This window comes from Ciconia boyciana, chromosome 32, assembly GCF_034638445.1.
Source record: "Ciconia boyciana chromosome 32, ASM3463844v1, whole genome shotgun sequence".
NCBI lineage: Eukaryota > Metazoa > Chordata > Aves > Ciconiiformes > Ciconiidae > Ciconia > Ciconia boyciana.
Genome location: NC_132965.1, coordinates 1,394,145 through 1,410,954, shown reverse-complemented (window position 1 = coordinate 1,410,954; position 16,810 = coordinate 1,394,145). Strand labels below are relative to the sequence as shown.

Sequence of the window (16,810 nt, the reverse complement as noted above, 5' to 3'; positions counted from 1 at the left end):
TTTGGGGCTGGGGGGAGGGGTCGGGTTTCCGATGGAGGGTTGTGCTGCCTCCCCCTCCCTCCCCCACCCCGACGCCTGGGTCCCCGGGGGTGGGGTGGTGCCAAACGGCGGGGGGAAGGTGACAAATGGCCGGAGGTGGGGGAGGGGGGATCGTGGGGTCCCCGTGCCCGCACGTGCCCACCCCCCCACCCCCCCCCGGGTCCGCTGGGGAGGGGGGAGGGTCCCGAATCCCAAATGCCCCGGGGGACCCCGGTGTCCGGGTGCCCCCTCCCCCCCCAGTGACTCCTCGCCCCCCACGTGGCTGCATCCAGAGCACTTTATTGTAAGCCCCGCCCCCTGCGTGGTCCGGGCTTCCTATTGGTGGAGGGGGAGATGGGGGTTCAGCTCCCATTGGTCAGTGCTGGGGGGGGTGGGGTCAGGTCCCTCTGTGGGGCAGCCGTGGGGCTGGACATGGGTCGGGGCTGTGCGTGGGTCCATCTGTGGGGCTGTCCGTGGGTCAGGTCTGTGGCTCAGGTCTGCCTGTGGGTCTGTCCATGGGGCAGGTCTCTCTATGGCGCAGCTGTGGGGCAGCCCACAGCTCAGGTCCGTCCGTGGGTCAGGTCTGTGGCTCAGGTCCCTCCGTGGGTCTGTCCGTCGGTTGGGGTTCACCGTGGGGCAGCTGTGGGGCTACCCATGGCTTAGGTCCATCTGTGAGTCTGTCCGTGGGTCGGGGCTCACCATGGGGCAGCCGTGGGGCTGTCCGTGGCTCAGGTCCATCTGTGGGTCTGTCCGTGGGCCAGGTCTGTGGTTCAGGTCCATCCGTGGGTCTGTCCATGGGGCAGGTCTCTCTATGGGGCAGCCCATAGCTCAGGTCTGTCCGTGGGTCAGGTCTGTGGGTCAGGTCCATCCATGGGTCTGTCCATGGATCAGGACTTTCTATGGGGCAGCCGTGGGGCTGCTCGTGGCTCAGGTCTATCTGTGGGTCTGTCTGTGGGTCAGATCTGTTGCTCAAGTTCCATCCGTGGGTCTGTCCGTGGGTTGGAGCTCGCCGTGGGGTAGCCATGAGGCTGCCCGTGGCTCAGGTCCATGGGTCAGGTCTTTCTATGGGGCAGCTGTGGGGCTGCCCGTAGCTCGGGTCCCTCCGTGGGTCAGGTCTGTGGTTCAGGTCCATCCGTGGGTCTGTCCGTGGGTCGGGGCTCGCCGCGGGGCACCCGTGGGGCTGCCCGTTGGTCAGGTCCATCCGTGGGTCCATCTGTGGGTCCGTCCGTGGGTCCGTCCGTGGGTCAGCCGGGGGGGGCGGAGGGACGTGGTGCTGTCTCAGGGCTCGCCGTGGGGCCAGCGCAGGCACCACTCGCAGGCGTTGCGGAACATGCGGAGCCAGGGGGCCTCCGTCCCCCCCGCCGTGGGGCAGCCCCAAGCCGGGGGCCACCACGGCCACTGCCAGGCGCGCACCCCCCGCTCGGGGTGGGGCATGATGGCCAAGTGGCGGCCGCAGGGGGAGCAGAGGGCGGCCACCGCCCCCCCCGAGCCGTTGGGGTTCAGGGGGTACTCGGCCGTGGGGCGCCCCACGTCGTCCACGTAGCGCAGGGGGACCAGGCCCCCCCCCAGCGCCGCCGCCAGCCCCCCGGGATCCCGGAACTGGAACCGGCCTGGGGGGGGGGGCGACGACACGGAGGGGTGTCACCCCAAAGCGTCCCCGCGTGCCCCCCACGGCGCCCTGAAGCCCCCCCACAGCCCAGGGGGCCCCCAGTGCCCCCAGTGCCCCCCGTGCTCCATTTTCCCCCGTGCCCCCGTGTCCCCCACCCCCAGTGCCCCTCCTGCCCCCGTGTCCCCAGTTCTCCCAGTGTCCCCGTGCCCCTCTCCCCCAAGCCCCCAGTGCTCCCAGTGTCCCCATGCCCTCCATGTCCCCAGTGTTCCCAGTGCCCCGAGAGCTCCCAGTACTCCCAGTGTCCCCATACCCCCCCATGCCCCCAGCGCTCCCAGTGCCCTCCCAGTGCCCCCCAGCACTCCCAGTGCCCTCCCAGTGTCCCCATGCCCCCCCGCCCATGCTCCCAGTACCCTCCCAGTGTCCCCATGCCCCCCATGCTCCCAGTGCCCTCCCAGTGCCCCTCCAGCACTCCCAGTGCCCTCCCAGTGTCCCCATGCCCCCCCAGCGCTCCCAGTGCTCTCCCAGTGTCCCCATCCCCCCCCCCAGTGCTCCCAGTACCCTCCCGGTGCCCCCCCAGCGCTCCCAGTGCCCTCCCAGTGTCCCCATGCCCCCCGCCCAGTGCTCCCAGTACCCTCCCAGTGCCCCCCACCACTCCCAGTGCCCTCCCAGTGTCCCCATGCCCCCCCCATGCTCCCAGTGCCCTCCCAGTGTCCCCATGCCCCCCCAGCGCTCCCAGTACCCTCCCAGTGTCCCCATGCCCCCCCCAGTGCTCCCAGTACCCTCCCGGTGCCCCCCCATGCTCCCAGTGCCCTCCCAGTGTCCCCATGCCCCCCGCCCATGCTCCCAGTGCCCTCCCAGTGTCCCCTCCGTGCTCCCAGTGCCCTCCCAGTGTCCCCATGCCCCCCCCATGCTCCCAGTGCCCTCCTGGTGCCCCCCCAGCGCTCCCAGTGCCCTTCCCAGTGTCCCCATGCCCCCCCCCAGTGCTCCCAGTACCCTCCCAGTGCCCCCGCCCATGCTCCCAGTGCCCTCCCAGTGACCCTCCCCCCATGCTCCCACTGCCCTCCCAGTGTCCCCATGCCCCCCGCCCATGCTCCCAGTACCCTCCCAGTGCCCCCCCAGCGCTCCCAGTGCCCTCCCAGTGTCCCCATGCCCCCCCCATGCTCCCAGTGCCCTCCCAGTGCCCCCGCCCATGCTCCCAGTGCCCTCCCAGTGACCCTCCCAGCGCTCCCAGTGCCCTCCCAGTGTCCCCATGCCCCCCCCAGTGCTCCCAGTACCCTCCCGGTGCCCCCCGTGCTCCCAGTGCCCTCCCAGTGTCCCCATGCCCCCCCCATGCTCCCAGTGCCCTCCCAGTGCCCCCTCCAGCACTCCCAGTGCCCTCCCAGTGTCCCCATGCCCCCGCCCATGCTCCCAGTACCCTCCCAGTGCCCCCCACCACTCCCAGTGCCCTCCCAGTGTCCCCATGCCCCCCGTGCTCCCAGTACCCTCCCAGTGTCCCCATGCCCCCCAGCGCTCCCAGTGCCCTCCCAGTGCCCCCGTGCTCCCAGTGCCCCGGCACCCACCTTCCCCGTGGGCCACCCAGACGCCCAGGCAGGCGCCCTCCATCCCCCGCAGCATCAGCGCCGGCCCCGGCTCCACCCGCACGGCCACGAACCGCGACTCGAAGCGCCCGGACAGGTTGGGGCTCAGCGCCACGGGGGGGGGGGCCCCCTCCCCTGCGCCCCGCAGCGCCACCGCCCGCCCCGGGGACACCCCCGGGGACACCCCCGGGGATCCCCCCCCAGGGGCACTGGCACCACATGATGACATCACATATACCCCCCCCGCCCGGGACCGTCCCCGTGGGACCCCACCAGGGACCCCCACCCACCCAAGGGACCCCCCAGGAGCCACCCCCCATTGCCCAAGGATGCCCCCCATGGGATCTCCCTCTGCCCAGGGACACCCCCCATGGGATACCCCCAAGGGACGTCACCCATGGGTGACGACCCCCGCCATGGGACACCCCCACCCCCCTCCAGGGACAACATCACCCATGGGTGACCCCCACCATGGGATACCCCCCCAGGGACAACATCACCCATGGGTGACCCCCCCACCATGGGATACCCCCCAGGGATGACATCACCCATGGGTGACCCCCCACCATGGGATACCCCCCAGGGACAACATCACCCATGGGTGACCCCCACCATGGGATACCCCCCAGGGATGACATCACCCATGGGTGACCCCCACCATGGGATACCCCCACAGGGACAACATCACCCATGGGTGACACCCCCCCACGGGACCCCCAAGGGACAACATCCCCCATGGGTGCCCCCACCATAGGGGACTCGCCACCCCCCAGCCCCTCCCCCCCATGGGTGCCCCCCCAGCACCCACCGAGGGGGGGCCCGACCCAGCCCAGCAGGGCCAGCAGCTGGCACCCATTGCAGACCCCCAGGCTGAAGGTGTCGGGGCGCCGGCGGAAGCGCTCCAGGGTGCCCCGCGCCCGCGGGTGGAAGCGCACGGCGGCCGCCCAGCCTGGGGGGGGGGAAGGGGGGGGGTCAGGGCACCCCCAAAATGGGGGACCCTCCGACTCGGCACCCCAGCATCACCACCACCCAGCGCTCCCGCAGGCGGCACCCCCAAATCAAGGGCGGCCCTCCAAAATGGGGACCCTCGCACCCAGCACCCCCCGACCCCGCACCCCCACACACACCCGGCACCCCCAAACTGGGCACCCCCGCACCCCCAAAATGGGCCACGCCAGCACCCCCAAACCAGGGACCCCCTGACCAGGGCCACCCCCAAACCAGGCATCTCCAAACCCAGGCGCCCCAACGCCCGGAACCCCCAAGCCTGGCACCCCAACACCCCCAAACCCGGGCACCCCAAACCAGGGGACACCCCCCCAGCATTGTGGCATCCCCAAATGCCGCACCCCGCACCCAGCACCCCCAAATGAGGGGCACCCCCAAACCGGGGACCCCCACGCCCAGCACCCCGGCATCCCCAACAGCCAGCACCCCAAACCCTGCGCCCCAAACCAGGGACACCCCCCAAAAATGGGGACTCCCACACCCAGCACCCCCAACCGCGCACCCCCAAACCAGGGGCACCCCCAAAATGGGGACCCCAACACCCAGCACCCCCAAAGCGGGGGCCCCCCCACACCAGGCATCCCCAGCACCCAGCAGCCTGCGCCCCAAACTAGGGGCACCCCCAAAATAGGGACCCCAACACCCAGCACTCCCAAAGTGGGGACCCCCACACCAGGGACCCCAGCACCCCCAAACCAGGAGCACCCCCAAACCGGGGACCCCCACACCCAGCACCCTGACATCCTCAGCACCCAGCACCCCCAAACCAGGGGTACCTCCAAAATGGGGAGCCCCAAACCCGCACCCCAGCACCCCCAAACCGGGCAACCCCACACCTCCAAACTCGGGCACCCCAAAATCAGGGGCACCCCCAAACCGGGGACCCCCACACCCAGCACCTCGGCATCCCCAGCACCCCAAACCCTGCACCCCCAAACCAGCGACAGCCTCCCAAAAGGGGGAGTCCCACACTCAGCACCCCCAAACCAGGGGCACCCCAAACTGGGGACTCCCAAACCAGGGACCCTCACACCCAGTACCCCAGCACCCCCAAACCAGGGGTACCCCCAAAATGGGGGCCCCCACACCCAGCACCCCAGAACTCCCAACCCTACACCCCCCCACCAGGCACCCCAGTATCCCCAACACCCAGCACCCCCAAACCTGGGGCACCCCAAAACCAGGGGCACCCCAAAACTAGCAGCACCCTAACCCAAGGCACCCAGAACCAGGGACACCCCAAAACCAGGGGCACCCCAAAAACAGGGGCACCCCAAAACCAGGGGCACCCCAAAACCAAGGGTACCCGAGCCCAGGGCACCCTGAAACAGGGACACCCCAAATCCAGGGTCACACAGAAACAGGGACACCCTAAAACCTGGGTCATTCAGAAAGACACCCCAAAAACAAGGGACACCCCAAAACCAGGGGCACTCTGAACCAGCAGCACCCCAAAACCTGCAGCACCTAAAGCAGGGTCACCCCAAAACAGGGGCACCGGGAAATGGACACCCCAAAAACAGGGAGACACCCAAAAGCAGGGGCACCCCAAAAGCAGGGGCACGCCCAAAACAGGGTCACCCCCAAAACAAGGGCACCCTAAAAATGGTGATGCTACAAAACCCCAAAAGCAAGGGACACCCCCAAAACCAGGGTCACACAGGAACAGGGACACCCCAAAACCAGGGTCATTCAGAAGCAGGGACACCCCAAAACCCGGCGCACCCCAAAACTAAGGCACCCTGAATCAGCAGCACCCCAAAACCTGCAATACCCAAACCAGGGTCACCCCAAAACAGGGACACTGTGAAGGCGGGACACCCCCAAAAAAGAGAGATCCCCCCCCAAGCAGGGGGACCCAGAAACAGGGACACCCCAAAACCAGTGGCACCCCAAAACCAGCAGCACCCTAACCCAGGGCTCCCTGAAACAGGAACACCCCAAAACCAGGGTCATTCAGAAACAAGGGCACCCCAAAACCTGGGGTACCCTATCCCAGGGCACCCTGAAACAGGGACACCCCAAAACCAGTGGCACCCCAAAACTAGCAGCACCCTAACCCAGGGTCATTCAGAAACACAAGGACACCCCAAAACCAGGGTCACCCCAAAACATGGGGCACCCCAAAATAAGGGGCAGCCTGAACCAGGGACACCCCAAAACCAGGAGCACCCCAAAACTAGGGACACCCTAATCCAGGGCACCCTGAAACAGGGACACCCCCAAACCACGGACACCCCAAGACCAGGCTCGCCCCGGCAGCGACCCTCAAACTCCAGCGTCCCCCAAAACAAACACCCCCGTGACGGGGTACGGAGATTCCTGGGGTCCCCAGGGGCGAAATTAGGGGGCGGGGGGGGTACCCCGAGTTCTCACCCTTGGCGGAGCCGAGGACGTCGGCGTAGCTGAACCCCCCCACGAAGACGAGCCCCCGGAAGCCGTCGAGGGTGGCGGAGCCCGAGCACAGGTCCTCCGTCGTCACGTCCCACACCTGGGGACCCCCGGACGCCTGGGTCCCCGGGGCACGGGGAAGGGGGGACCCCGGACACCGGGGTCCCCTGGGACATGGGGGGGACACGGACCCCGGACGCCTGGGTCCCCAGGACATGGGGAAGGGGGGACCCCAGACACCGGGGTCCCCTGGGACATGGGGGGGGGGGACACGGACCCCCGGACGCCTGGGTCCCTGGGACACGGGGAAGAGGGGACCCCAGACACCGGGGCCCCCTGGGACATGGGGGGGGAGGACACAGACCCCCGGACACCTGGGTCCCCAGGACACGGGGGGGGGACACGGACCCCGGACGCCTGGGTCCCCAGGACATGGGGAAGGGGGGACCCCAGACACCGGGGACCCCTGGGACATTGGGGGGGGACACGGACCCCCGGATGCCTGGGTCCCTGGGGCACGGGGAAGGGGGGACCCCGGACACCGGGGTCCCCTGGGACATGGGGGGGGGACAAGGACCCTCGGATGCCTGGGTCCCTGGGACACGGGGAAGGGGGGACCCCGGACGCCGGGGACCCCTGGGACATGGGGGGGGGACACGGACCCCCGGATGCCTGGGTCCCTGGGGCACGGGGAAGGGGGGACCCCAGACACCGGGGACCCCTGGGACATTGGGGGGGGACACACGGACCCCCGGACGCCTGGGTCCCGGGGCACGGGGAAGGGGGATCCCCGGACGCTGGGGTCCCTCACCTGGAAGCCGGCCATGACGAAGGCGGCCGCCATCTCGCGGTCCCCGTTGCTGCCCTCCTCCCGCAGCACGGCCACCCGCGGCCCTGGCAGCTCTGGGGCACCGGGGTCACCCCCCTGTCCCCCCGACCCCCACGGCCCCCCAGACCCCCACGATCCCCCAGAGCCCCATGACGTGCCAGACCTCCATGTCCCCCCAGACCCCCATGATCCCCCAGACCCCCCATGTCTTCCCAGCCCCCCATGTCCCCCTAGACTCCCATGATCCCCCAGACTCCCATGACCTCCCAAGACCCCCATGACTCCCCCAGACCCCCATGATCCCCCAGACCCCCATGACCTCCCACACCCCTATGTCCCCCCAGACCCCCACGATCCCCCAGACCCCCCATGTCTTCCCAAACCTCCATGTCCTCACAGACCCCCCATGATCCCTCAGACCCCCATGGTTCTCCAGACCCCCATGTCCCCCATGACTGCACCAGACACCCTATGATCCCTCAGAACCCCGATGTCCCCGCCATGATCCCCCAGCCCCCCAGACCTCCATGACCCCATGTCCCCCCATCCCCTCACCCATGTGCCGGAGCAGGGGGGGCTCCTCAAGGGGGTCGAAGGTGAGGGTGAAGGTGGGTCCCCAGCGCCGGCGCAGCCCGGCCTCCTCCTGCGCCACGCAGTCCGGGGCTGCCTGCTCCCGCTCCAGCCGGAAGCTGGTCTCCTCCCAGAGCCCCCGCAGGTCCCCCACGGGCTCGGACAGCACAGACGTGCCTGCCACCACCACCTGAACCTGCCATGGGGACACGGGGACGGTAAGGGATGTGGCCACCACCATGGCCACCACCACCTGAACCTGCCATGGGGACACGGGGATGGTGAGGGACATGGGGACATGGCCCCTACCACCTGAACCTGCCATGGGGACATGGGGATGGTGAGGGACATGGCCACCACCATGGCCACCACCACCTGAACCTGCCATGGGGACACGGGGATGGTGAGGGACATGGGGACATGGCCACCACCACCTGAACCTGCCATGGGGACATGGGGATGGTGAGGGACATGGGGACATGGCCACCACCACCTGAACCTGCCATGGGGACACGGGGATGGTGAGGGACATGGGGACATGGCCACTACCACCTGAACCTGCCATGGGGACATGGGGATGGTGAGGGACATGGGGACATGGCCACTACCACCTGAACCTGCCATGGGGACATGGGGATGGTGAGGGACATGGCCACCACCATGGCCACCACCACCTGAACCTGCCATGGGGACACGGGGATGGTGAGGGATGTGGCCACCACCATGGCCACCACCACGGCCACCACCACCTGAACCTGCCATGGGGACACGGGGATGGTGAGGGACATGGGGACATGGCCACCACCACCTGAACTTGCCATGGGGACACAGGGATGGTGAGGGACATGGGGACATGGCCACGACCACCTGAACTTGCCATGGGGACATGGGGATGGTGAGGGACATGGCCACCACCATGGCCACCACCACCTGAACCTGCCATGGGGACACGGGGATGGTGAGGGACATGGGGACATGGCCACCACCACCTGAACCTGCCATGGGGACACGGGGATGGTGAGGGATGTGGCCACCACCATGGCCACCACCACCTGAACCTGCCATGGGGACACGGGGATGGTGAGGGATGTGGCCACCACCATGGCCACCACCACGGCCACCACCACCTGAACCTGCCATGGGGACACGGGGATGGTGAGGGATGTGGCCACCACCATGGCCACCACCACCTGAACCTGCCATGGGGACACGGGGATGGTGAGGGATGTGGCCACCACCATGGCCACCACCACCTGAACCTGCCATGGGGACACGGGGATGGTGAGGGACATGGGGACATGGCCACTACCACCTGAACCTGCCATGGGGACATGGGGATGGTGAGGGACATGGCCACCACCATGGCCACCACCACCTGAACCTGCCATGGGGACACGGGGATGGTGAGGGATGTGGCCACCACCATGGCCACCACCACGGCCACCACCACCTGAACCTGCCATGGGGACACAGGGATGGTGAGGGACATGGCCACCACCATGGCCACCACCACCTGAACCTGCCATGGGGACACGGGGATGGTGAGGGATGTGGCCACCACCATGGCCACCACCACGGCTACCACCACGGCCACCACCACCTGAACCTGCCATGGGGACACGGGGATGGTGAGGGATGTGGCCACCACCATGGCCACCACCACGGCCACCACCACCTGAACCTGCCATGGGGACACGGGGATGGTGAGGGACATGGGGACATGGCCACCACCACCTGAACTTGCCATGGGGACACAGGGATGGTGAGGGACATGGGGACATGGCCACGACCACCTGAACTTGCCATGGGGACACGGGGATGGTGAGGGACATGGCCACCACCATGGCCACCACCACCTGAACCTGCCATGGGGACACGGGGATGGTGAGGGACATGGGGACATGGCCACCACCACCTGAACCTGCCATGGGGACACGGGGATGGTGAGGGATGTGGCCACCACCATGGCCACCACCACCTGAACCTGCCATGGGGACACGGGGATGGTGAGGGATGTGGCCACCACCATGGCCACCACCACGGCCACCACCACCTGAACCTGCCATGGGGACACGGGGATGGTGAGGGATGTGGCCACCACCATGGCCACCACCACCTGAACCTGCCATGGGGACACGGGGATGGTGAGGGATGTGGCCACCACCATGGCCACCACCACGGCCACCACCACCTGAACCTGCCATGGGGACACGGGGATGGTGAGGGATGTGGCCACCACCATGGCCACCACCACCTGAACCTGCCATGGGGACACAGGGATGGTGAGGGACATGGGGATATGGCCACCACCATGGCCACTACCACCTGAACCTGCCATGGGGACACGGGGATGGTGAGGGACATGGGGACATGGCCACCACCACCTGAACCTGCCATGGGGACACGGGGATGGTGAGGGATGTGGCCACCACCATGGCCACCACCACCTGAACCTGCCATGGGGACACGGGGATGGTGAGGGATGTGGCCACCACCATGGCCACCACCACGGCCACCACCACCTGAACCTGCCATGGGGACACGGGGATGGTGAGGGATGTGGCCACCACCATGGCCACCACCACCTGAACCTGCCATGGGGACACGGGGATGGTGAGGGATGTGGCCACCACCATGGCCACCACCACGGCCACCACCACCTGAACCTGCCATGGGGACACGGGGATGGTGAGGGACATGGGGACATGGCCACCACCACCTGAACTTGCCATGGGGACACAGGGATGGTGAGGGACATGGGGACATGGCCACGACCACCTGAACTTGCCATGGGGACATGGGGATGGTGAGGGACATGGGGACATGGCCACCACCACCTGAACTTGCCACGGGGACACGGGGATGGTGAGGGACATGGCCACCACCATGGCCACTACCACCTGAACCTGCCATGGGGACACGGGGATGGTGAGGGACATGGGGACATGGCCACCACCACCTGAACCTGCCATGGGGACACGGGGATGGTGAGGGATGTGGCCACCACCATGGCCACCACCACCTGAACCTGCCATGGGGACACGGGGATGGTGAGGGATGTGGCCACCACCATGGCCACCACCACGGCCACCACCACCTGAACCTGCCATGGGGACACGGGGATGGTGAGGGATGTGGCCACCACCATGGCCACCACCACCTGAACCTGCCATGGGGACACGGGGATGGTGAGGGACATGGCCACTACCATGGCCACCACCACCTGAACCTGCCATGGGGACATGGGGATGGTGAGGGACATGGGGACATGGCCACCACCACCTGAACCTGCCATGGGGACACAGGGATGGTGAGGGACATGGGGATATGGCCACCACCATGGCCACTGCCACCTGCAACTGCCATGGGGACACAGGGGTAGTCAGGGACATGGGGACATGGCCACCACCACCTGAACCTGCCATGGGGACACGGGGATGGTGAGGGATGTGGCCACCACCATGGCCACCACCACCTGAACCTGCCATGGGGACACAGGGATGGTGAGGGACATGGGGATATGGCCACCACCATGGCCACTACCACCTGAACCTGCCATGGGGACACGGGGATGGTGAGGGACATGGGGACATGGCCACCACCACCTGAACCTGCCATGGGGACACGGGGATGGTGAGGGATGTGGCCACCACCATGGCCACCACCACCTGAACCTGCCACGGGGACACGGGGATGGTGAGGGATGTGGCCACCACCATGGCCACCACCACGGCCACCACCACCTGAACCTGCCATGGGGACACGGGGATGGTGAGGGATGTGGCCACCACCATGGCCACCACCACCTGAACCTGCCATGGGGACACGGGGATGGTGAGGGACATGGGGACATGGCCACCACCACCTGAACCTGCCATGGGGACACAGGGATGGTGAGGGACATGGGGATATGGCCACCACCATGGCCACTGCCACCTGCAACTGCCATGGGGACACAGGGGTAGTCAGGGACATGGGGACATGGCCACCACCATGGCCATCACTATGGCCACTGGCATCCACGCCCACAGCGGGACACAGGGACACAGGCATGGTCAGGGACACAGGGACATAGCCATGGCCATCTTCTGTCCCACTGTGACACCATGGGGACACAGCCATGGGGACATGGCCACAGTCATCACCCATCCTACCATAACACCACAGGGACATGGCCACGGCCATCTCCTGTCCCACCATGATGACACAGCCATGGGGACACAGCCACGGGCACACAGCCATGGCCATCTCCTGTCCCACCATGGGGACACAGCCATGGGGACACGGCCACGGCCATCTCCTGTCCTACCATAACACCACGGGGACACAGCCACAGGGGCATGGCCATGGCCACCTCCTGTCCCACCATGACACCATGGGGACACAGCTGTGGGGACATGGCTATGGGGACATGACCATGGCCACCTCCTGTCCCACCATGACACCATGGGGACACAGCCATGGGGACACGGCCATGGCCATCTCCTGTCCCACCATAACACCAGGGGGACACAGCCGTGGGGACATGGCCATGGGGACATGACCATGGCCATCTCCTGTCCCACCATGACACCATGGGGACACAACCATGGGAACGCAGCCCTGGGGACACGGCCATGACCACCTCCTGTCCTAATCATTACAGCACAGGAACATGACCATGGGGCCATGGCCACCTCCTGTCCCACCAGGACACCTTGGGGACACATCTGCAGGTCCACATCCTCAGTCACCTCCCGTGCCCTCAGAACCAGCTATGGCCCCCCCGTGTCCCCATGTCCCCTCACCATGGCGTCAGGCCCGTAGGGGCCGCTGTGGCCAATGGGGACGCAGCGCACGCCGGCCTCCTGGTAGCGACGGCAGACGTCCACGCTGGTGCCCACCGGCACCTCCAGCACCAACCCCGGCTCCTCCGCGAACAGCACAGCCAGCGCTGTGGGGACAAGGGACACCGGGGTGGAAGACAGTGACATGGGACATCAGACATGGAGATACGGGACATGAGGACATGGGATAATGGGGACATGGGATAATGGGGACATGGGGACATGAGGACATGGGGACATGGGGACACGAGGACATGGGGACATGGCACACGAGGACATGGGGACAGGGGGACATGGGACATAGGGAAATGGGGACATGGGGACGTGGCACATGGGACATGGGGACAGGGGGACATGGGAACAAGGGACATAAGAACATGCGGACATGGGGACATGGGGATGTGGGGACATGGGACATGGGATAATGGGGTCATGGGGACATGGGGATGTGGGGACATGGGACAATGGGGACATGGGGACAGGGGACGTAGGGATGTGGGGACATGGGACACAGGGGACAGGAACATGAGGACATGGGGATATGGGACATGGGGACATGGGGACATGGCACATGAGGACATGGGGACAGGGGGACATGGGACATAGGGAAATGAGGACATGGGGACGTGGCACATGGGACATGGGGACAGGGGGACGAGGGAACAAGGGACATAAGAACATGAGGACATGGGGACGTGGGGACATGGGACATGAGGACAGGGGGACATGGGACATCTGGACGTGGGGGACAGGACATGGGGCATGAGACGGGCACATGGGAGGTGGGACATGGAGGTGAGGGTTCTCCGGGGGTTCTCCAGGGGCTCCTGGGGGTTCCCCAAGATGGGAAGGTCCCAGGGGGGTGGTCCCCAGGGTGGGGTGTCCCAGGGGTGTCCCCAGGTGGTCCCGGGGGGGGGGGGTGACGGTGACTCACGAGAGGCATCGGAGGGGACGGTGGCCACGTCCACCTGGAGGCCGCAGTTGCCGGCGAAGGCCATCTCCAGCAGGCAGCCCAGCAGCCCCCCGTCGCTCACGTCGTGGCCCGCGCTCAGCCCCCGCTCTGGGGCGCAGCGTCAGGCCCCGCCCCCGCGTCACCCCGCGTCACCCCGCGTCACCCCGACAGCCCCCCACCCCCCGCACCCCAACCCCGGGTCACCCCATGTCCTACGTACCCCAACCCCAGGGTCACCCCGCGTCACCCCAGGTCACCCCAGGTCCCCACGCACCCTGAACCCCCCCACACCCCAAATCTGCCCCCTGCACCCCAATCTCCCCACACCCCAAATCCCCCCAACCCCAACCCCCTGCACCCCAAATCCCCACTGCACCCCAAATCTCCTTCCCTGCACCCCAAATCCTCCCTTCACCCCAAATCCCCTTCACCCCAACCCCCTGCACCCCAATCCCCCACCCCCAAATCTCCCCACTGCACCCCAAATCCCACTGCACCCCAAATCCCCCTTCACCCCAAATCTCCCCCGCACCCCAATCTCCCCCCACACCCCAATCCCCCCCCCTCCCCGCACCCCAAATCCCCCGCTTCCCCCGGGCTCCCTCTTCTCCCAGCTCCTCCCACCCAGCCCCTCCCCACCCCCCCACGGCCCCCAACCCCTGGGGGTCCCCGGGGTGTCCCCACCCCCCCCCCAGCACCCACCTTCGATGAGGCGCTGGGTGACGCGGAAGGCGGCGGCCAGGACCTCGGGGTCCTCCAGGTCGGGGCAGGCGTCCCCCAACTGCGAGAAGACCTGGGCCAGGGCGCTGCCCCCCAAACGGTGCCGCCCCGGGCTCAGCTGCACCCACAGGAGGGCTCCTGGGGGACCCCGAAATCCATGGGGGTGGGCTACAGCACCCCAAAGGCACCCCAGCCCCTCCCACGAGTCACAGCACCCCAAAATGTCCCCAGGGTGTCACCACCCTCCCCCGGTTACACTAAAACTCTCCCAGGCACCCCAAAACCCATGGAGGGTCCCAACCCCCTGCAAGCACCCCAAAACTCCACAGGGTGCACAGCAGGGCTCCTGGGGGACCCCGAAATCCATGGGGGTGGGGTACAGCACCCCAAAAGCACCCCAGCCCCTCCCACGAGTCACAGCACCCCAAAATGTCCCCAGCTTCCCCCAGGGTGTCACCACCCTCCCCCCGCTACCCTAAAACCCTCATGGGCACCCCAAAACCCATGGAGGGTCCCAACCCCCTGCAAGCACCCCAAAATGCAGCCAGGGATCCCAGCTCACCCCCTGGGCACCCCAAAACTTCCATGGGGGTGGTGCTGGCTCCCTGAGGACACCCCAAAACCCCCCAGGGTTCACAACACCCCGAGGGCACCCCAAAACCCCCATGGGGGTGGTCCTGGGTTCCCTGAGGGCACCCCAAAACCCCCCAAGTTTCACAACACCCCAAAATGCCTATGGGGGTGGTCCTGGCTCACTGAGGGCACCCCAAAAAACCCCAGGTTTCACAGCATCCCCAGGGCACCCCAAGACCTCCATGGGGGTGGTCCTGGCTACCTGAGGGCACCCCAAAACCCCCCAAGGCTTCACAGCACCCCAAAACCCCTATGGGGGTGGCTGTGGCTACCTGAGGACACCCCAAAAACACCCAAGGCTTCACAGCACCCCCAGGGCACCCCAAAACCCCTATGGGGTGGTCCTGGGTTCCCTGAAGGCACCCGAAAACACCCCAGGTTTCAGAGCACCCCAAAACCCCTATGGGGTGGTCCTGGCTCCCCGAGGGCACCCCAACCCCCCCCCAGGGTTCAGCCCGCCCCCCAGGGCACCCCAAAACCCTGCAGGGTCACTGACCTTTGCCATCAGGACACTTGAGGTCAGGGGTGACGGTGGCCGTGATGTCAGGGCAGACAGCGTAGGCCGAGACCACCAGGGTGCCTGGGCAGGGGTCAAGAGGTCACCAGGGGTCACCAGGGGGCTGGGGGTCATGGGGGTCACAGTGGGGGGCACCCATGGGTCACAGTGCTATGGCAGTGGCATCCATGACCCATCATCATGGTGGGGGCACCCATGGGTCGTGGTGCTGCGTCACCCATGACCCATCATCGTGGTGGTGGCACCCATGGGTCCATCCCACTGCTGTGGCACCCATCACCCATCATCATGGTGGTGGCACCCATGGGTCCTGGTGCTGTGGCACCCACAACCCATCATCATGGTGGTGGCACCCATGGGTCCCGGTGCTGTGGCACCCACAACCCATCATCATGGTGGTGGCACCATGACCCATCCTCCTGGCGGTGACACCCCCGGGCACCTCTGCCATGGCGGTGGCCGTGGCACCCATGACACCGCGCCACACCAGCAGCACCCGTCACCCCCGCCCTGTCGGACTCACCGGGTGCCAGGACGGTCTCGGTGCCGACGCGGGCGGCCATGCTGAGCGAGTCCTTGCCCCCGTCGATGGCCACGCCCAGGCGGTGCAGGAGCCCCACCAGCCCCTCGCACGCCGCCACCAGGGCCCCCCCCTCCGCCCCCGTCTTCGCCCCCCACATCCAGTTCCCCGAGCACTTCACATCCTGGGGACACCGGAGACACAGGGACACGGGGGACACGGAGAAGATGGGGACGTGGGGGACACGGAGGAGACGGGGACACGGGGACATGGGGTCGGGGAGCCACCAGGACCATGGAGAGGTGACACGGGGATGCAGGGAACAAGGAGGACATGGGGACACAAAAGGACACGGGACAAAGGGGGGGAAGGGACAGGTCAGAGCCACCGCATGTCCCAGCCCCCTCCTGCCACCCTCAACCCCCCAGATTGCCCCCTGGTAGCCCCCCAACCGCCCCCGTCACCTCCCACCCCATGGCCGTGGCAGTCTCAATGGCCATGGCATGGATGTGACATGGTGCCCGTGGCTGTGCCACGGCCCCTGTGACCATGACGTGGCCCTGGTGACAACAGCTTGGCCCCCACGGCAGTGACACGGTCTTGGTGGCTCCCATGGCCATGATGTGACCCTGCCATGGCT

At 67.1% G+C, this 16,810-nt stretch overlaps 1 protein-coding gene across 1 annotated transcript in view; it reads right to left on the bottom strand.

Annotated features, from left to right (window-relative positions):
- Positions 1-311: 311 nt before the first annotated feature.
- PFAS (phosphoribosylformylglycinamidine synthase) overlaps positions 312-16,810 on the bottom strand; it is a 32,818-nt gene continuing 16,319 nt past the window's right edge. The window contains exons 17-27 of the mRNA XM_072848584.1: positions 16,174-16,354; positions 15,630-15,713; positions 14,483-14,638; positions 13,763-13,888; positions 12,790-12,935; positions 7,988-8,198; positions 7,415-7,506; positions 6,589-6,703; positions 4,013-4,153; positions 3,187-3,339; positions 312-1,628 (exon numbers count right to left, since the gene is read on the bottom strand). Coding sequence (XP_072704685.1) covers positions 1,297-1,628; positions 3,187-3,339; positions 4,013-4,153; positions 6,589-6,703; positions 7,415-7,506; positions 7,988-8,198; positions 12,790-12,935; positions 13,763-13,888; positions 14,483-14,638; positions 15,630-15,713; positions 16,174-16,354 — 1,737 coding nt within the window. The 3' untranslated portion in view covers positions 312-1,296. The remainder of the gene's footprint in view (positions 1,629-3,186; positions 3,340-4,012; positions 4,154-6,588; positions 6,704-7,414; positions 7,507-7,987; positions 8,199-12,789; positions 12,936-13,762; positions 13,889-14,482; positions 14,639-15,629; positions 15,714-16,173; positions 16,355-16,810) is intronic.